At 38.5% G+C, this 17802-nt stretch overlaps 1 protein-coding gene across 2 annotated transcripts; it reads left to right on the top strand.

Annotated features, from left to right (window-relative positions):
- The first annotated feature begins 12849 nt into the window (after nucleotides 1–12849).
- LOC107799209 (peroxidase RIP1-like) lies at nucleotides 12850–14951 on the top strand. Of its 2 annotated transcripts, XM_075254204.1 has the most exons (4): nucleotides 12850–13132; nucleotides 13479–13647; nucleotides 13743–13768; nucleotides 14075–14951. In XM_075254204.1, exons 1-4 carry the CDS (start codon nucleotides 12923–12925, stop codon nucleotides 14624–14626), a joined length of 957 nt encoding a protein of 318 aa, XP_075110305.1. In that variant the 5' UTR covers nucleotides 12850–12922; the 3' UTR covers nucleotides 14627–14951. The 2 variants fall into 2 exon arrangements, 1 of the variants encoding a protein (XP_075110305.1); XR_012709921.1 differs by lacking the exons at nucleotides 13743–13768; nucleotides 14075–14951 and having other exon boundaries at nucleotides 13012–13132; nucleotides 13299–13621.
- The last annotated feature ends 2851 nt before the right edge of the window (nucleotides 14952–17802 follow it).

Raw genomic sequence — 17802 nt, 5'->3', positions numbered from 1 at the left:
CAGATTAAATGAGATATTTAGATACATACAAAACTAATCATACATCACACAACAAAAAAAAATGTACATACTCCCACTAAACTTGTGATTTACATAATAATTAACAAGATTTATCTCGAAACCAAATGAGATAATAACTTAATGAAATCAGTAATACTATTAATGAGACGCTTTCTTAAGTTCACAGATGATTTTTTTTTATTGAAATCTATTCTTGAAGTTGTAGAGTTTGTTCTTTGGGAACTATTTCTTGAAGGACATGTTGATGAATATTGTCTTTGATCCGAATTTGCTTCTTGAAAAATGTCAGGTATAGGAATATGTTCCCCAACATTGGCAATAGCAATTAGAGAAATATAATTATGTTCCTCTTCAAAGACAAAGTCTTTAACTCTCTTTCCCTCCGCAAACTCAACATCCTAAAAGAATCTCATATTATTGGAAAGAGTAGCGTCAGTAGTAGGATAAAGATTCTGAAAAATTGAGGGGATAGAAAATATTATTGTACATAAGTCTCTTAATTCTCCTTTAGATATATGATCTAATCTATCATGCCATAAAGAAGTTGTCTACTGGATGGTTAATTTACCCTTATCACCAGTTATATTAACATGCAAGATTCATTGAATGAAGCAATCATATCAAGTAAGTGTAGATTATTATAACCTGATAAAGAACCGGGATCAACCAATTTTACATTATAAAAAAAACTATTTTTTTGTTTTCAAATAAATAAAAATAACCAAAATTGTCTAATACAGAAATCAAATCCCATCAAATAAATGGTGCAACATTATCACGACTCGGAATTTCCACCTTCGGGATCGTGATGGCGCCTAACATTTCACTTGCTAGGCAAGCCAACATTAGAGTAATTCTTTACCAATTTTAACCACTGCAAATAATTTAACCAATTAAACAGAAATAAAGTCTAAAATAAAATACTAAATAGATTAATAATCCAATATCTAGTACAAACCGGATATGGAGTCACAAGTATACGAGCTTCTAGAGTTTCTAAAAATATGGTTTGAAATAAGTATAACTATCTCGAATGAAAGGAACAATAAATAGGGAATGCGGAAGGGGACTTCAAGGTCTGCGGACGCCAGCAGATCTACCTCGAGTATACAAATGCTAATCCGAGCCGATGCACCTCGCGTACATCCGGGACCAATACCAAAATCAGCACAAGAAGTGCAAAGTATAGTATGAGTACAACTAACCCAATGTACTCCGTAAGTATCGAGCCTAACCTCGACGAGGTAGTGACGAGGTTATAACAGGACACCCAAGTAATTAAACCTGTACAGATTAAAATATACATACAACATAAAAACAAATAGAGAATTAACATATACTATTAGGAGGAGACATGTGAAAGGGGTACAAGATACAGTAACTATAGCAGGGAATTATAACAAGAAACAGTCAATAAACCTTCAACTAATAAAACTAATAACATAATGAATAAAACTGCACGACATCGCCTTTCGTGCTTTTACTCTCAGCTTCACCATGAACCAGTAATAATGGCATGACATCATCCTTCATGCTTTTACTCGCAATCTCTTCATAAAATGATAAATACGGCACGGTCTCACTCTTCATGCTTTTACACTCAACTTCATCATGAAACAATAGATATGGCACGACATCACCCTTCATTCTTTAACTCTCTTTCTCATTATGTATTAATCAATAATTACAACAACACTCGGCACGACATCACCCTTTGTGCTTTAACACTCTCCCTTACCCTGTAATAATGAACATATAACAATAGGAGATAGAATAAGCACGAACAAGTCTTACATCAATAATAGTTTCACAATACCAACCTTAACTTTAGAAACAATACTCAATTATCACAAATAGCTCATAAATGCGGAAAGAACGATGAATTTAGTAATAAAATAGTCTAAGCATGGATATTATGATCAAAGAAGGAAGTAAATTACAAATAACAAGTCTCACAAGCATGCTTTAACCCAACAACAACGCATAAGTACCAGTCGCCTGACATATACTTTGTACCCAACCCTTAACCATGTAGCAAATAGGCAAACAAGTCATAATCCCTCAAGTCAAGGTTAATCACGACACTTACCTCACTCCAATAATTAACTCAAAGCTCAACTGCGGCTTTGCCTTTCAAACAAGCCTCCGAACCAAACAAATCTTACAAATTATCAACTAAAGAATTCAAAATAAGCCTTAGGAACTACCCACGAATGAAAAAGGTTCAATTTAGGCCAAAGAGGGTCTCAGTAGAAAAATGATGTATCAGGCCAAACGGTCGAAAGAACCATGTACGCATAGAACAATCAAACCCTCAGTGGCGAAAACTATGTAGTACTTATACCAAGTAATCAAGGAATACATTTTGACTTTTACCACCAGAACACTTTGCGCTCCGAGCGAAGATTGCTATTTTTACAAGAAACGGCCCCAGGGCCAAACAATTCCCAAACTCTCGAGGACTGACATCAAAAGATCGAAGTCGTATGACCTCCGAGCCGGAAACATCGAGCTCATAAGCCATCAATAAGGCAACGCCAAAAAATGGCTCCAGAGCCAAGAACTCTCGATGTCTTGGGGACTGCCGCCTCATCGAACTATCGAAAACTCGAGGCCATAAGACCCCAAGCGGACAACCTCGAGCTCGAAAAGCCCTCCATGTGGCGATGCCCAAAAATGTAAGATCTCCATGAGGCAATATCAACAATATAAGACCTCCATGAGGCATTATCAACAACGTAAGTCCTCCATGAGACATCTTCAACGCTATAAGACCTCTGACCATGCCCAAATCTATAAGACCTCAAGCCAGGCATGATTTATACTTGTCCCAAGTAACCTATCTATAAGACCTCAAGCAAGGCATGCTCAAATTAATAAGACCTTACAAAATCTATAGTCCCGATCTTAAAGTCAAGGTTATATATTTGAACTTGTAAGACCCTGAAAAAGGCATACCCTAGATATAGATGCCGAAGCTACTTCACTCGGGGACTTAAAGGCTACGGCCAAACACAATGACTCCGGTGACAAGGATCCGGCCAAACTAATGCGACTCGGGGATGCCCGACCGTCGCCATAAAACCAGAGGGCTTCAATTACTTCAAAATACTTCGAAAAGAACCGGTTAACTAGGCTACCCTCGGCATAAGAAAAATAGCTTCAATCATATCAGCTCCAAACAACAAAAAGGCTTCGAAACAATTCAGGCATCGAGCGAAACCTCCCGAGGTGCTCATCTATCATTACATAACGGCTCACAATCGAGGTTTTTATCGAACCGTCGAAGAGTCGAACGAACATAAAAACATCAACGAGAGAAAAATAAAGCATATACTAAGGGTTGTACCGACCCAACACTTAAGAGCCACTATCTCCAGCTTAAATTAAAAGGTCGTACTGACCCAATGCATAAAAGCCACTGTCTCCAGCTTAAATTAAAAGGTCGTACCGACCCAAGGCATAAAAATAGTTGTCGCCAGCTTAGATTAGAGGTCGTACTGACCAAATGCGCAAAAGCCTACGGGCCAGCCTAACAAGCCTCAGGGCCGATTTGTAAACCTAAGGGTTTTTACTCGAAGGCCAATTCATCTGGCTAATCATTGGCAAACGTCAAAACATAAGACAAAAAAAGACACGCACAAGTAAAGTGAAATGCATGAAAAAATGTAACCGAAAGGCTTCTTTTTATATGTATATGTGAAAAAATACAAAGCTTCATTTATAAATGTTCTTTAAGAGCATCATACACAGAATCGGAAAGGAAAAGCCTATTCTACTTTCCTCTTGGGGACTGTGGCACCATCGGCCCCTTCCTCATTATCTTCGGCGTCAGATACGAGGAACTTGGAATAATATTTATCCACCTTGGCCTGCTCAATCTCTTCCGAGAGATCGAAGCCCCTAGCATGGATTTCCTCGAGGGTTTCCCTCCGAGACTTGCACCGGGCATACTCATTGCTTCTGCTATCTCGATCAAAAGCACCTCTCAACTTAGCTCAAGCATCAGCAGCATCTTTTAAATAGACGACCACTTTCTTGTCAACCTTAGACCGAATCTCCTCAACTTCAGCTCGAGTGTCCATGATCTCGGCCTTCATCTCCAAAAGGTCAGACTCGAGCCTTGCAATCCTACTCATCTAGACCGAGCTATTTTCACGAGCGTTCCGAAGCTGTACCTCGAGGACAAAAGCATCATCTAAAGCATTCTTCTTGGTCACAATATGGGCATATATCTGAGCCCTTAGCTCGTTACACTCATACTTAGCCTGGCCAACTTCGCCCCAAAGGCGTTCCAGATCTTGTGTCTTGCTCTGCAACTGAGGTATCAAAATATTAATCTCTGAGGATAGAAGAAGAAGCATGCATTCCCTCGAAGCAAAGGTTACCTGTTTCTCAAGGCGGCTTTCATAGTGCAGGCTTCAATTCGCCTCGTACCGAAGGTGCCTCAATTCTTTTCCCCTTTTATCACAAAGAAGCCTGAGGGATTCCTCTCCATCCAAGGCTTTCCTAAACGTAGCTTCAGAGCAGAGCAGCTCGGCCTTGAGATTGTCAAAGGCCTATGAAAAAGAAGCTCAATGAGAAAATGAAAATGCAAAATCAAAAAACAAACAAAGTCATTCAAAGCTCACCACAGAACAAAGCCGCTGAGCCTCCTCAAAGGTTGAGCGTGCATCTACTGGCCTGTTTCACCAGCCCTAGTTGAACCGATCTCGGTGGGGACACGATCACTCGAGACCCCGCTTGATTTAGGCGGCCCCTGACCTCAAACATCCCTCGAAGTACCTTCGACAAGAGGTGAAAAAGGTGACAGAAAACTTATATCCCTCGAAGTACCTTCGACGAGAGATGAAGACTACGACAAAACACCTATATCCCTCGAAGTACCTTCGACGGGAAAAGAAGACGGCGGCAAAGGAGGAGCCATTCTTCCAAGGCTAGAAGCCTCAGGTACTACAAGCTCAGCCAATACATCTCCTTTGAGCCTGCGAGCAGGGCTTGCCTCGCTATGAGAATCTTCCTTATTCTAAGATTCCTTTCGTTTGTTATCATTCCTCAGCCCTGAAGCCGACAATCCTTCCTCCTCTCCAAGAGGGCACGATCTCATATTAGAAAATTCTCCAATGTCTGCGGTGACAGAGTTAATACACATAAAAGAAAGTACCTTTCAAAGAAAATAGGCCACACAACATGTACCGTGGTGTTTGGCCTCCCATCTACCTTTGGACAAATCTTGCCACTTACGCTCATCGTAAGTTAAGCAAGCTGCCAGTTTTTGAGTCCAATCTGCCAGATCGAGAACCTCGTATGGCAGCCATGGGATTGCTGTTGTGAAGGAAAAAAGGCATCTTTAGAGAGTCTGCCTCCACCACGAGCAAAATTATAAAAACACAAGTGTACCACTTACATGTGAAATTCCATTTCTCAGGAAATGGCAGGAACTCTATAGGGATAATATCTACAGTACGCACTTGGACAAATTGACTAATCCACCCTCGGTCACTGTCTTCTTTATTACTGGCAATAAAAGGCCGGATGGAACGACGTCGTAGAGCAATCAGGCCTTGATAATGTAAGGGTCGGTACAATCTAACAAGGTGGCCAAGGGTAAAATCGATCCCTGCTTTGTCCGGAAAGTACCTTATCATCAACATTATCCTCTAGAATGACGGATGAACCTGTGCCAGGGTAACCCGATATCTTCTGCAGAACTTGAGCACAACTCTTTCAAGAGGACCCAACATAAGGGGTATGTGTATACATTCAAAAACCCCTCTACATGAGTCATGATGCTCTCTTCCATGGAAGGTGCTTGCAGTACCACCTTTTCTCATCCATCCGCAGTCTCTCCTAACCGCCTCGAGGTGTTCCTCTCTTATTGAGGAGATAAACCTCTATGCATATTCCCAATGGTCCTAAACATTAGGCGATCTCTCTAATGAAAAGTCCCTCCTCGAGACAAAACATATCGAGGTTAGCTCACCAGACGTCGGCGGTGTACTACCGACTGAGCGGGAAATAGATGCAGAACTCTCCTCTACTTGGTGGACAAATTTGGTCACAGTAGCATTAACTACGATGAAACAAGAAGAAGGAGATGAAAACTTAAACGAAAGCTTTGAACTAAAATGATGGAAGCACTGATGCGAGGAGGAAAAGCTATACAAATATAGCAAAGTCCTCAAATAAGAGGAAAGTAAGCTCATATATAGAGCAAGCTACGACTGCTCGCCTACTCTAAAGGCCAATTAATTCTTACTAGGCCATTATCACTTTTGGGGAAGTGTACCGGTGGGGCCACCTCAGCTACTTCATGGCCATGTCATACAAATGACACTACCATATGGCGTCCGAGGGGTCGAGGTTCGCATATCAATCTAGCCTTGAGATTGTGCCCGATCTCGAGGAGCTCTGTCACTGTAACTATAGACTCTAAGAAGCCATCAATATCAATCTAAGCCTCGAGATGTGCCCAATCTCAAGGATCTCTATCAAAATGAAAATAAGCTCGAAGGAGCTGTCAATATCAATCTAGCCCCGAGATGGTACCCGATCTCGAGGGCCGCTATTATACCAAGTATAGCCTCTAAAGAGCCGAACGTCAAAATTCAAAATACTAGCTCTGCATAAGCATTGAAAAATAAAGGACTTGAAACAAAAAGGTCTCTTTGCATTTCCAAAAATATGCTTACAGATTGTATCTTTACAAAACTCCCTCGAGGAGCCCATGGACAAAAGAAATAAAAGAAGAAGCAGAAAGGACGACGTGAGACTATTCCTCACCCTCGCTACCATCTGGATCACTCCCACAGTCTTCATCTGAAGTAGTCGAAGGTGTTGATCGTTCCTCCAAAGTCCTAGCTTTCTCGATCTCAGCAGAGAGATCGACACCTTTGGTGTTTGTTTCCTAGAAGGCCTATCTCCGAGCTTGCAGACAAGCATAAGCAACGGTCCGAGCCAACTTCTGCTCAGCCTTTTCAGATATCTCCCTGGCTCGAGCATTTGTAGTAGCGGCATCCTTCTTGTATGAGGACGCGTCTTCAACGGCCTCAGCCTTTGCCACAGATAGTGCAGCAACCTCCTTCTGAGCATTTTGAAGAAGTTCCTAGGTCGAGGCCAACTCTCCCCGTAAAAGGTCTTTTTCCGAGGTCACAAACCCATTCTGCCTCCTTAGCTCAAGGATGTCCACATCCTTGGCCGCAGCCTATTCCCGAAGTTGACACATCATGGCATCCTTTTGCCCAATCTGCAAAGGCGAAACAAGATCATGAGCACCAAGTTATAAGAATAAAAGGATGAGCACATGAATGCCATGTTTCTTGCTCGGCAAAACTGATCCTTTCCTGTTGCACTCCCGTCAGGCTTTCATCGACACGGACTGTGCCATGTCCGACTTGAAGCTCAAGCACCCGAACCCTCCTCGAGGGTCTCCTCAGCATAGGTTAGGTCCACATCGACCATGCCCGGCTCGGCAGCCTTGCGCCCAACTGCCTGTGGAATATCCGCACCATGTCTTGCCGTTTGTACCAAAGGGCGATGATCATCATCATCACCTTTATCCTCGGAGCGAGGGCTTGTTGCAGCAGCCGAAGCCGAGACAGTGGCGTCGGTCCGTGCCCTGAGAGCTTTGGGTTTTTCTGATTTGGGAGACTCATTCAATGCCTCCTTCTTCCTTTTCTTACCCTTGCCAGGTTTTGAGGTCCCTTCTTCACTATGGGGAGACGGTCTCATCAACACACCCTCCCTGAGGCCTATATAAGCATGATATATCAAGCTCATCACCATAAAGAATACTCATAAGAAATTTGGCGACGACAGTAAAAATGGCTTACCATGGTTCTTAGCCTGCCACCGCGCCTTGGCCAAAATGTGCCAAGCATGTTCGTTGTAAGGAAAAGCGAAGTCTAATTGTATGATCTACCCCGAAAGGTTTTGAACTGCGTCGGGGTACCAAACGGTAGCTGCATAATCAAAAGAAGATTACTTTAGAAGGAGAAAGTAGGGGGAATTAAACGTACTCGAGGTAGGGACACTTATGCTTCATGTTCCATTCCTCCGGGAATGGCATCCTATCAGCCGGGATGATGAACGATGTCCTAACTCTGACAAACCAGTTCATCCACCCCCGATCCTTTTCCCCATCGATGCTTGAAAAGAACTTCTTCGCGGATCGAGGATGGAGCTTGATCAAACCTCGGAAGAGATGAGGGATGTACAACCTGACCAAGTGATCGAGGGTGAAAGTCATTCCCTTAACCCAATTAGAGAAATATCGGAGTATGTAACGAATCCTCCAAAAAGAATGATAGTTTTGACCGAGTGTCACTCGGTACTCACGACAAAAATCAAGAATCACCGGATCGATCTTTGGGGAATAAGGATCTACGAGACCTAGAGTAAATGGGTATGTATATATGCTGAGAAAGCCAGCTTTGTAGTCTACTATGCTTTCCTCAGGTTTGGGGATCTTCTCTTGTAGTGCCTCCCCCCATTGGCAGTCTTCCTTTACCCTATTCATGTCGGTCACCACGCTGATGTACCGAGACAAGGGTTAGCATCGGCCCGATGTAGAAGGGGGGTTTTCTATGGTAAAATCGGACACAATATCGAAGTTGTTAGGGGTACAATGTTCGATGCTCGGAGGTACTTTTTGTTTGCCCTTGGACAGGCGTGATGAAGAAGCGACTCCCTCTTTCTGAGGTACCGTTCTAGAGGTTCTAGCCATAACCATAAAAAAGGTTTCTAAGAAAGAGGATGAAGACGCAAGCACAGAAAGGAGATGAATGTAGAAGATGGTGAACTTAGCCCTAAGAACTTGATATTGTAAAAGTGTGAATGGCAAAACAAATTGAAGTGTTTATAGAAGCCATCTGGGCGACGTTTGAGGAGCGGAAAAGTCGAACCAATGATGGTTCATGGGCTTCTCGATAATCGTAATTAACAGCGACCTCTTCGCAACCTTCTGGTCATGGCATTTAATGCTCTAATGGGCTGACGTCATAATAGGAGTATCGAAGAGGCAAGATATCAAGACCGTTTCTTATCATTTCACTCTAAGAAAGGCGGGGACTATCTGTATACGGCTAAATCGGACAGTCCAATTTTAGGGTCACCATGGCATTCCATAGTTCGTTGCTAGAAGGCTCGAGGCACAGCTCGAGGTTTGAAGAACTAGAAGGCTCGAGGCACAGTTCGACCTTGGGGCAGTACAAATCAATGGCTATGAGGAACGAGTGGAAGGTTCCCAAAGCGAGTGGTTAGAGCTGACCAAGTCCATAAGAATAGTACGATCTCGTACCGTGGCATTAAATGGTGGTACCAGCCATTTATCTTTGTAATAAATGCATATGTACTATGTTGGGATTCCCCTTCCTATATAAAGGGGACCCTTGTTATTTTTTGCACACATGATATTCAATACAAGAACAAGAACATTCCCTGCTCCCTAACTTAAACACTCTCTATTGTTTTTCCTTTGATTTATTACTTACACTAGTAAGTTTACCCACGCTTCGCGCGATCCTAAAAGACATTTGTCACTTTACGAAGAAATCAATAGATTAATACCAAATTTAAAATACTATCAAAAAGAATTATTATAAACAACATACATTTAGGTTAAAAATGTGTTAGTCCATAATATTGATTTATTTAAAGCAAATAGTCCATAGAAATGTATAGGTATATATTATCAAGAAAGCTTATATGACTTTTATCTAACTAAGAATGGTTCAGAGTAATTTAGTGCTAGAGAATTTGCCATTCCATTTTCAAAGACAACCGAGTATAAATTATATTGTATGCTTTACTTTCCGATTCTATCATCCGTATATGATGATTGATCATAATTCATAAGGAACTTTCTTAACTGAAGATTTATCACCTAAAAGCTTTTGAAAGAAGAGTCCATGATTGATTCCGAAGAGGAAGAGGGACACATCGATTTTGTTACGTTACTACTTCAAATTACAACAATCATGTAACGTGCCTATTGATTAGGCAGGAGTTTTTTGTTTATTAAATGTTGCAGCGCTTCCAGAATTTTCAAAAAAATATGATCTTTGAGAACATAAATAGCAATCGTAATTGGTCGTAATTTGAGAATACAGCCGTTATGCTTCTTCAATAGGCACCTTTTAGTTTAATTATTAATGAGTTAAATGGGAAAATAGTACAAAACAACCCAAAAAATGGAGGAAAAAGATAAATGACAAACTTGTAATAGTACAAAACACCCCAAAAAATGGAGGAAAAAGATAAATGACAAACGTGTAATAAAAATGGCAAACACGTTTAGGAATAAAAATTACAAATATTTATATAACAATTAAATTGAGAAAATATCAGTTACACAAAACTTAAAATAAGAAAACGAACCAAAACTAACTTTGTGCAAATTCTAAAAGTTGAAAGATTATTGCCTTACTTACAGTTGCTCATGCATTTCAATAATTCGCAAAGCAGAGCATTTAAAAATTTTAAGAAAAAATCAGTTAACAAAATATATTTTAAGTAAAGAAAGCAAAAACTAATTCCATTGACTGTTAATACTGGAAATAATTACCATGTAATAAATTGTTTTATTTTGTCTTTCCCTCATAACAAGATGAGATCTTGTACTCATCAAGATTCAAAGTATATTGAACTCTATAAAATGGCCGTTTTAATCATCTACGACACAAACAAAAGTTTAGTGCATAATTATCTATACTGTTGTACTTTATCATTGTTAATAAGTAATTAAAATTAGTATTGTTAATTACCTTCAAAATGTATGGATTAATGGTTGACTTGCTTGGCACTACCTTCACAATGAAACGTTGGTGGTGGAACTCTCATTCTCCGGAACTCTCATTCTCCTTATTAGTTATCGCTGACATTATTATCGCATTCGTTTTTCACCAGCATTCATTCTTCTATCATGAATGGCAATGGCAGAAATTTTGAGAAAGAATTTAGATTGTGAGGATAAAAGAAGGTAGGAAAAGGATAGAGGCAAAGAATGTAAAGTAAATTTTACACGCGCGCCTATTAGGTGCATGCAGGAAAAACCTATTGTGCAAGCGTTACAACTGTTGAGGAAATGGTGGGAGAAATAATAGGAGAAGTTGAAGGAAATAGAGAAAGTGCAATTAAGAGATTTGAAGAAGTGCCTTTTCGATTTGTAATTAAGATAGCAAATAAACGGTCAAAGAAGGAAAATTTGTGAGAATTAAGAAAAATGTGTATTCCTGTCGAAGAGACATGCCGTGTCATCAGTCAATACCCCTCAATTATATATATAGATTTATTGCGTTTCATTGATTGTTCTTCATTTATTATTTATCATTGATCATAAAGAGCCGTCACTAAAGCTCTTAGAACTGTTAGTCCTTTATCGGCCGTTCACGGCCTGACGCTTAGCTCGACCCCGAGGCCCCGTATAGTCTGGCTCGAGGTCCCGATTCTCGGCCACTCGGTTTGCATAACATACTATCTTCAAGCTCTTATCTTATTTTTTAGTCTCACACTTAACATCTACTGCCTAACAACTAGCATAAAAATAAATCACGTATTTTTAGAATCACAAAATCAAATCTAATTGTAATTATCATTTTCGAGGTAAACACAAACCATAAAACAATATTGAATGGATTGTAATGGGTCATGTTACAATCACATAATCGAAACTAAAATCCTTTCTGGCATCAAATAAAGGAGGACAAAATTACCTCCGTTCCTTAAAACTTCATGTCACAAAATCGCAACTTTAAAGTCGGTTTCTAATCTTTGTTTTCATGGTTTAAAGTGAACAAGAGTCTAACTTTATAAGTTAGTAATTCTGAATCTTTGCACGACGAAAATAACCAAACAAATAAGTACTAAATATTAATATATTTGTATGACAAACAAATAGATGTCATTAAGGGGAATTAAAAAATCTCAATCCTTCTCTGGTGGCTACAAGTAAACTTGCTGTAACGGCCTCTTAATCTTCTCCTTGAGAATTTCATGTTGCAAACGCAACCCCGCCAGTAAACCGTTTTTCTTTATTTTCCCTTTTTTTCCTTCTTCTTTTAAAATAAAATAAACCCTAAAAGTAGCCGACACTTTATCATGTCGCAAGAGCAGCGCTAACAGACAACCTTTTGATAATTTATTTATTACAAAAACTATTAATCAAAATCCTTAAAGTAGCATGGTAGTTGCTTATATTATAATTAGTGCGCATAGCTCCTTGATTAATCCCTCATATGATATCATTCTTGTGAAGTAAATATTTTGGCTATATCTATCCCCGGAGAAAATGTTTGATATTCTTTAGTTTTTCTCTTACAAAAATCTTTGTCACTGACTATAATTGATTCAGTATTTCATCTCTTACTGTCTTAAGAGTATGTACAAGTGATAATTAAAGCACGTAAAATAAACAATAAGAGAGAAATAAGAATCATTGTTCTTATATGTGAATATATGTATATTTTGCTGAAGCTAGAAAAATAAAAATTTCAAACGTTTAACAATATTTTCCCCATAATCAGCACCTCCCATATTATCTACTAAGTCAAAAATGATATGGTGTTAATCTATACGTTACCTAAATAGTAGGTTTAGTCTTAGTTATCATAAATATAATATTTGAAAAATACCAAGTTTGAACTTTTCATGCATGCATTGATACAAAAGACCAGAACATTAAAAAAAAAAAAAAAAAATTGTCTTCTTAGAAATTGTCAAAGTCTGGCTCATTTTTCTTGGGAGAGTTGCTAAACCTAAAGCCATTGTCGTGTTATAATAGTAAACATTTTTCAAACCTATAAATATAGCCACATTTTACTCTCATCATCACACAAAATCAGTAACATCACATATATAGAAAGTGCAGAACTTCATAGACTATAGTAAAAACTAATTATCAAAAATGGTTTCAAGTAGCTTCTTCTTTCTTCATGTGTTGATCATGTTATCTTTAACAGTCATGGTATTTTCGGATTTATCAGATGATTTCTATGATGATGTTTGTCCTGAAGCTTTACCAACCATTAAACGGGTTGTTGAGGATGCTGTCCGCCAAGAGAGACGAATGGGCGCTTCGCTCCTACGTCTGCATTTTCATGATTGCTTCGTTAATGTGAGCTTATATGTTTCTCGCACTAATTAATATTTTTCATTTCATCCCAATTTCTATTTGTGAAAGCATCTGAGTATTCAACCTAAAATCTTGAAGTTGGGAATGAATTCATTGCTTTTGGTTAATGCTTGAGATGTCGTTACTAATGCATGTTTTGTTAATGAAGGGTTGTGATGCTTCGATACTTCTTGATCAAACGGCGACTATTGACAGTGAAAAGACTGATATTTTTTGCTTCTCGAGAGTCAATTTGACTAGTTTTTAAAGTTAAATTAGATTAGATCGATCAACTCAGTATTTTAAAATTAGAGTTTAGATATGTTACTAATGTTTCTTGTAAATGAAGGGCTGTGATGCTTCGATTCTTCTTGACCAAACGGAGACTATTGACAGTGAAAAGACTGCTAGACCTAATAATAATTCTATTAGAGGATTTGAAGTGATTGACAAAATCAAGTCGGAGGTTGATAAAGCTTGCGGACATCCTATTGTATCTTGTGCAGACATTGTTGCAGATTTGAAGTGTGTATCGCTCCCCCTCTATCCTCTAGTCAAGTTTTTTCCTTTACTATGATATATACTTCCTCTATCTCAATTTGTTTGATACTACTCGGATTTCAAGAGTCAATTGTTATTGTGACTTATACTACTTTTTATGTAGTTTTTTAATTTGTAAATATTATTTAAAAAAATTAAAAATTTTATGTTTAAATTCGCGATCAAAATTGAGAAGTTTGACTTCCTAAATCCGAAATATATCAAAAAATTGGGACGAGGAGAATATTTTTCCATGGTTAATATTATACTCAAATACTATATTAGTTCTAAGTTATAGTATTATAAATGCTTAGTGATATGCTAGCTGCAATGGCTACTAATGAACCCTTAACAATTAAAGTTAACTATTAAGTAGTAGTAGATGGTTTTTAATTTCATGAACAGTTAGGTGGACCAACGTGGGAAGTGCAACTGGGAAGAAGAGACTCCACTACAGCAAATAGAAACATGGCCAACAACGACATCCCACCTCCATTCTTGGACTTACCTGCACTTATCAACAACTTCAAGAACCAAGGCTTGGATGAAAAAGATCTCGTCGCGCTCTCTGGTGGCGATACACTAGGGTTTGCGCAATGTTTCACTTTCAGAGATCGTATCTATAACGAGACTAACAATATTGACTCAACCTTTGCAAGTCAACGCCAAGCCGATTGTCCACGTAGTGGAGGTGATTCCAACCTTGCTCCTCTTGATCCAGCGCCAGTTCTTTTTGACACGGAATATTTTAGTAACTTGTTGTGCAAGAAAGGGCTTCTGCACTCTGATCAAGCACTGTTTAGCGGTGGACAAACTGATAACCTTGTTCAAATATATAGTACCAACCTTGGGATTTTCGCTAAAGATTTCGCTGAGTCTATGATTAAGATGGGAAATATCAAGCCATTGACCGGGGATCAAGGTCAAATTCGCGTAAACTGCAGGAAGGTGAACTAATTAGAGGGAGTAGTAATTAATGATGCTGTGCTTCAAGAATTTGATTGTTTTCAAGTGTAATCGTGATTTTGTTTTACTCATTTGAAGAGCCTCTCTTCCATATAAATAAGTTTATTGTGAATGTTGAGACTTTGTAGAGTTGTGTGGTCATTTGTGAATTAGCGAGAGATTGTATTTACTTTAAAGAATGACTCCTAATCACACTCAAACTCTAGGATGTAAGTTTATTGAAGACAGAATTCTATAGGGTTAGAAGTTTTATTTACTCTGGAATGTATTGAATGTTGTTTGTTTTGGTTATTGAATAACAGAGCCTTTCATGGTATCGAAGCCCTAAGAGGTTTAATCAACCCAACACCCTTTTCTTTTTCATAGCGTAAGGAAGCATTTTCCTTCGTTATCATCATTCCAACTTCTTTAATTTGTCCAGTTCATCTGATCATGGGAGATGATACATCACCACCAGCTTCAGTATTTACCTTGAAAATGGTATAAAAAATATATAGCAATATCAATCAAAAAAACTAAATAGGAAGATCAAAACATATTAAAACTTTAATGGTTATTTTGACGTGGAAAACTCCTAAAGATACTTGAACAATAAATGATTACGATGAATCCATATAATAATTTTGTATATGGTCAAAATCGGGCTACAATTATATTTAATTTGTGGTTCTAAAAATACGTGATTTATCTTAATACTAGTTGTTAGGAATTATATGCCTAATTATGGCTCCCAATTGGCTTTTGCTATTGTGGTTTGTGGGTGAATTTAAATATAAAATGACATTTTACAACCGCTATCAAAATAGTAGCCGTGTGTGTGTGTGTGTGTGTGTATATATATTAGAAAAATGACAGTGTATAATCACTCTTTAAATAATAGTCGAAAAATATATACGCACACATTTTTGTATGTTCTATATAAAAAAATATATAAATTTTATACTTTTCCGGTTATTGGATGTAAATAGTTCTGGTCGCGGGCTAAAAGTGATCTTTGCCCAAACAAAATACAATTTGTCCTGATGTTTTGTGCTTTGTACGCAGGAATTTGACAAGAAATATGGAGGTGGATGGCAGTGTGTGATCTTTAGAATATATTTTAAGTCTTTCCCTGTGTTTATCATTTATAATATATAATAGAGATTTTTTACTTATTTATATAATATTAGAAGCTTATTTACTCACTAAAGAGGTTTTACTTAACTACACCTTCATATATAATTTATTAATTATATTCGAATTAGTTTAAAATTATTGAGTATCCCTTGATTGTATCCTTTTAATTTGGTAAATCCCTTTAAACCCTCACAATTCGTTTCTTCCCCCACACTGCCCCAATCACAATTCATGCTAAAGGATTTCTCTTTCTCTCTTTGAAATCAACCATCTTTCAACTCCGATTCTATAAGACCTTTTCTACAAAATCTCATAATTTCCTTTAACAATTGTGAAGATAGTTTTCATTTTTTATCGATCTAAATTTTGTCATGGCCGAAGTTTGGAGCTTTTATGGGTTTCCCCTTGCAACGACCCGACCATTCGTTTTACTTTCTAGATCTTCGTTCTCCTAAATAAGACTCTCTGTATGTGCTTTAACTATTTTATGACTTGTGGGGATGGTTAGTTCGGGATTTTGAAGGGTTTGGGTTGAAATTAGAACACTTGGTTCCTTAAGGTTGGCAAAAAGAGCTAAGTTTGACTTTGGTCAATATTTCGAGTAAACGACCTCGGAACTGGGATTTGACGGTTCCAATAGGTTTGTATGATAATTTTGACTTGGGCGTATGTTCAAATCGGGTTTTGGATGGCTCGGGAGCGTTTCGGTGCTTAATATTGATAGTTGGCACCTTGAAGGTTCTTAAGTTCTTTAAATTTGGTTTGGAGTAGGTATTGATGTTATCGAGGTCCGTTTGGGATTCATATCCTGGGAATAGCTTTGTATGATGATTTAAGACTTGCACGCAAAATTTGGTGTCATTCTAATTAGTTTAAGTATGTTTCGGTGCGTTCGGAGGAAGTTGGAAGAATTTGAAGTTCATAAGTTGATCCTATTGGTTTTGGGTTGTGATTCTTACTTTTAATGTTATTTTCTGCATTTTGAGGGTTCGAGCGAGTCTGTTTTAAGATTTTAAACTTGTTGGTATGTTTGGACGACGTTTTATGATTTTTAAACTTGTTGGTATGTTTGGACGGGGCCTCGGGGGCCCTGGATGCCATTCGGACGATGCGTGGATTGAGTTAAGACTCAAAAGGGCTGTTGGTGCGCCAGTTCTATTGTGCCCGCACCTGTGAGCTTTTGGCTGTAGGTGGGAGCTTGCAGGTGTGTGGTTTTGGCCGTAGAAGCGTCTTTGGAGTGTTTGGACATGGAACGCAGGTACGGGTGATTGTGGGGAAAACGTAGAAGCGACCTAAGCCGCAGGAGCGGCACGCTCGCCGCAGAAGCGGGATCCCGTCCATACAAATGTGGCCCAGTGACGGTAGATGCGAAAGACCTGGAGGCAAAAACCTTAATTTAAGTCGGGACTTAAGCATTTTAGGTTCATTCATTGCATTTCTTGGGGCGATTTTGGAGCTGGTTAGAGAGGGGTTTTCACTAGCTATTTGAGATAAGTAATTTCTATATAATGTAAGTTAAATACATAGTTTATGGGTAGATTTTAACATGGAAATTAGTAAAAATTTTGGTTTAGATTAAAAAGCTAGGTTTTGATAAAAATGGGATTTAACCTCAAAATTTGCTATGGAATTGAGTGGAAATTATATATTTGAGTTCGTGAGGTTATGGGTAACAACTTTCTTCGAAACTTTTTCGAATCCAGACATGTAGGCCCGAGGATTAATTTTAGAAATCCTTTAATTTGGGTTGGGTGATAACTCTAACAGTTAGAATAAGAACTTTTGAACATTAATTTATATAACATTTGCTAGTTTTGGATTGTTCGGCACTGAGTTGAGGCCTTAGAACGAAATTGTGACTAGAAAGGGAGCTTTGAGACAAGGTAATTCTCTTGCCTAACCTTGTAAGAGGGAATTTACCCCATAGATGATTCAAATTTATATTTGCTTCTATTTGTGGGGGCTACGTACACACGGGGTGACGAGAGCCCGTGTGTAGCTACTAATTATGCTTATGTCCAAGTAGTTTAGGACCTAAATCATGAAATACT

Source organism: Nicotiana tabacum, chromosome 5 (assembly GCF_000715075.1).
Source record: "Nicotiana tabacum cultivar K326 chromosome 5, ASM71507v2, whole genome shotgun sequence".
Lineage (NCBI taxonomy): Eukaryota > Viridiplantae > Streptophyta > Magnoliopsida > Solanales > Solanaceae > Nicotiana > Nicotiana tabacum.
The sequence above is the reverse complement of the archived record's forward strand: the minus strand, read 5'-3'. Positions and strand labels throughout refer to the sequence as shown.

Excerpts from the sequence above, each read along its gene's own strand:
- LOC107799209 (XM_075254204.1), top strand. The coding sequence starts at position 12,923 with ATGGTTTCAAGTAGCTTCTTCTTTCTTCATGTGTTGATCATGTTATCT. Across the intron at positions 13,648-13,742 it reads TTGTGCAGACATTGTTGCAG|TCGGATTTCAAGAGTCAATT; the intron begins ATTTGAAGTGTG and ends GTTTGATACTAC. Across the intron at positions 13,769-14,074 it reads TTCAAGAGTCAATTGTTATT|TTAGGTGGACCAACGTGGGA; the intron begins GTGACTTATACT and ends TTTCATGAACAG.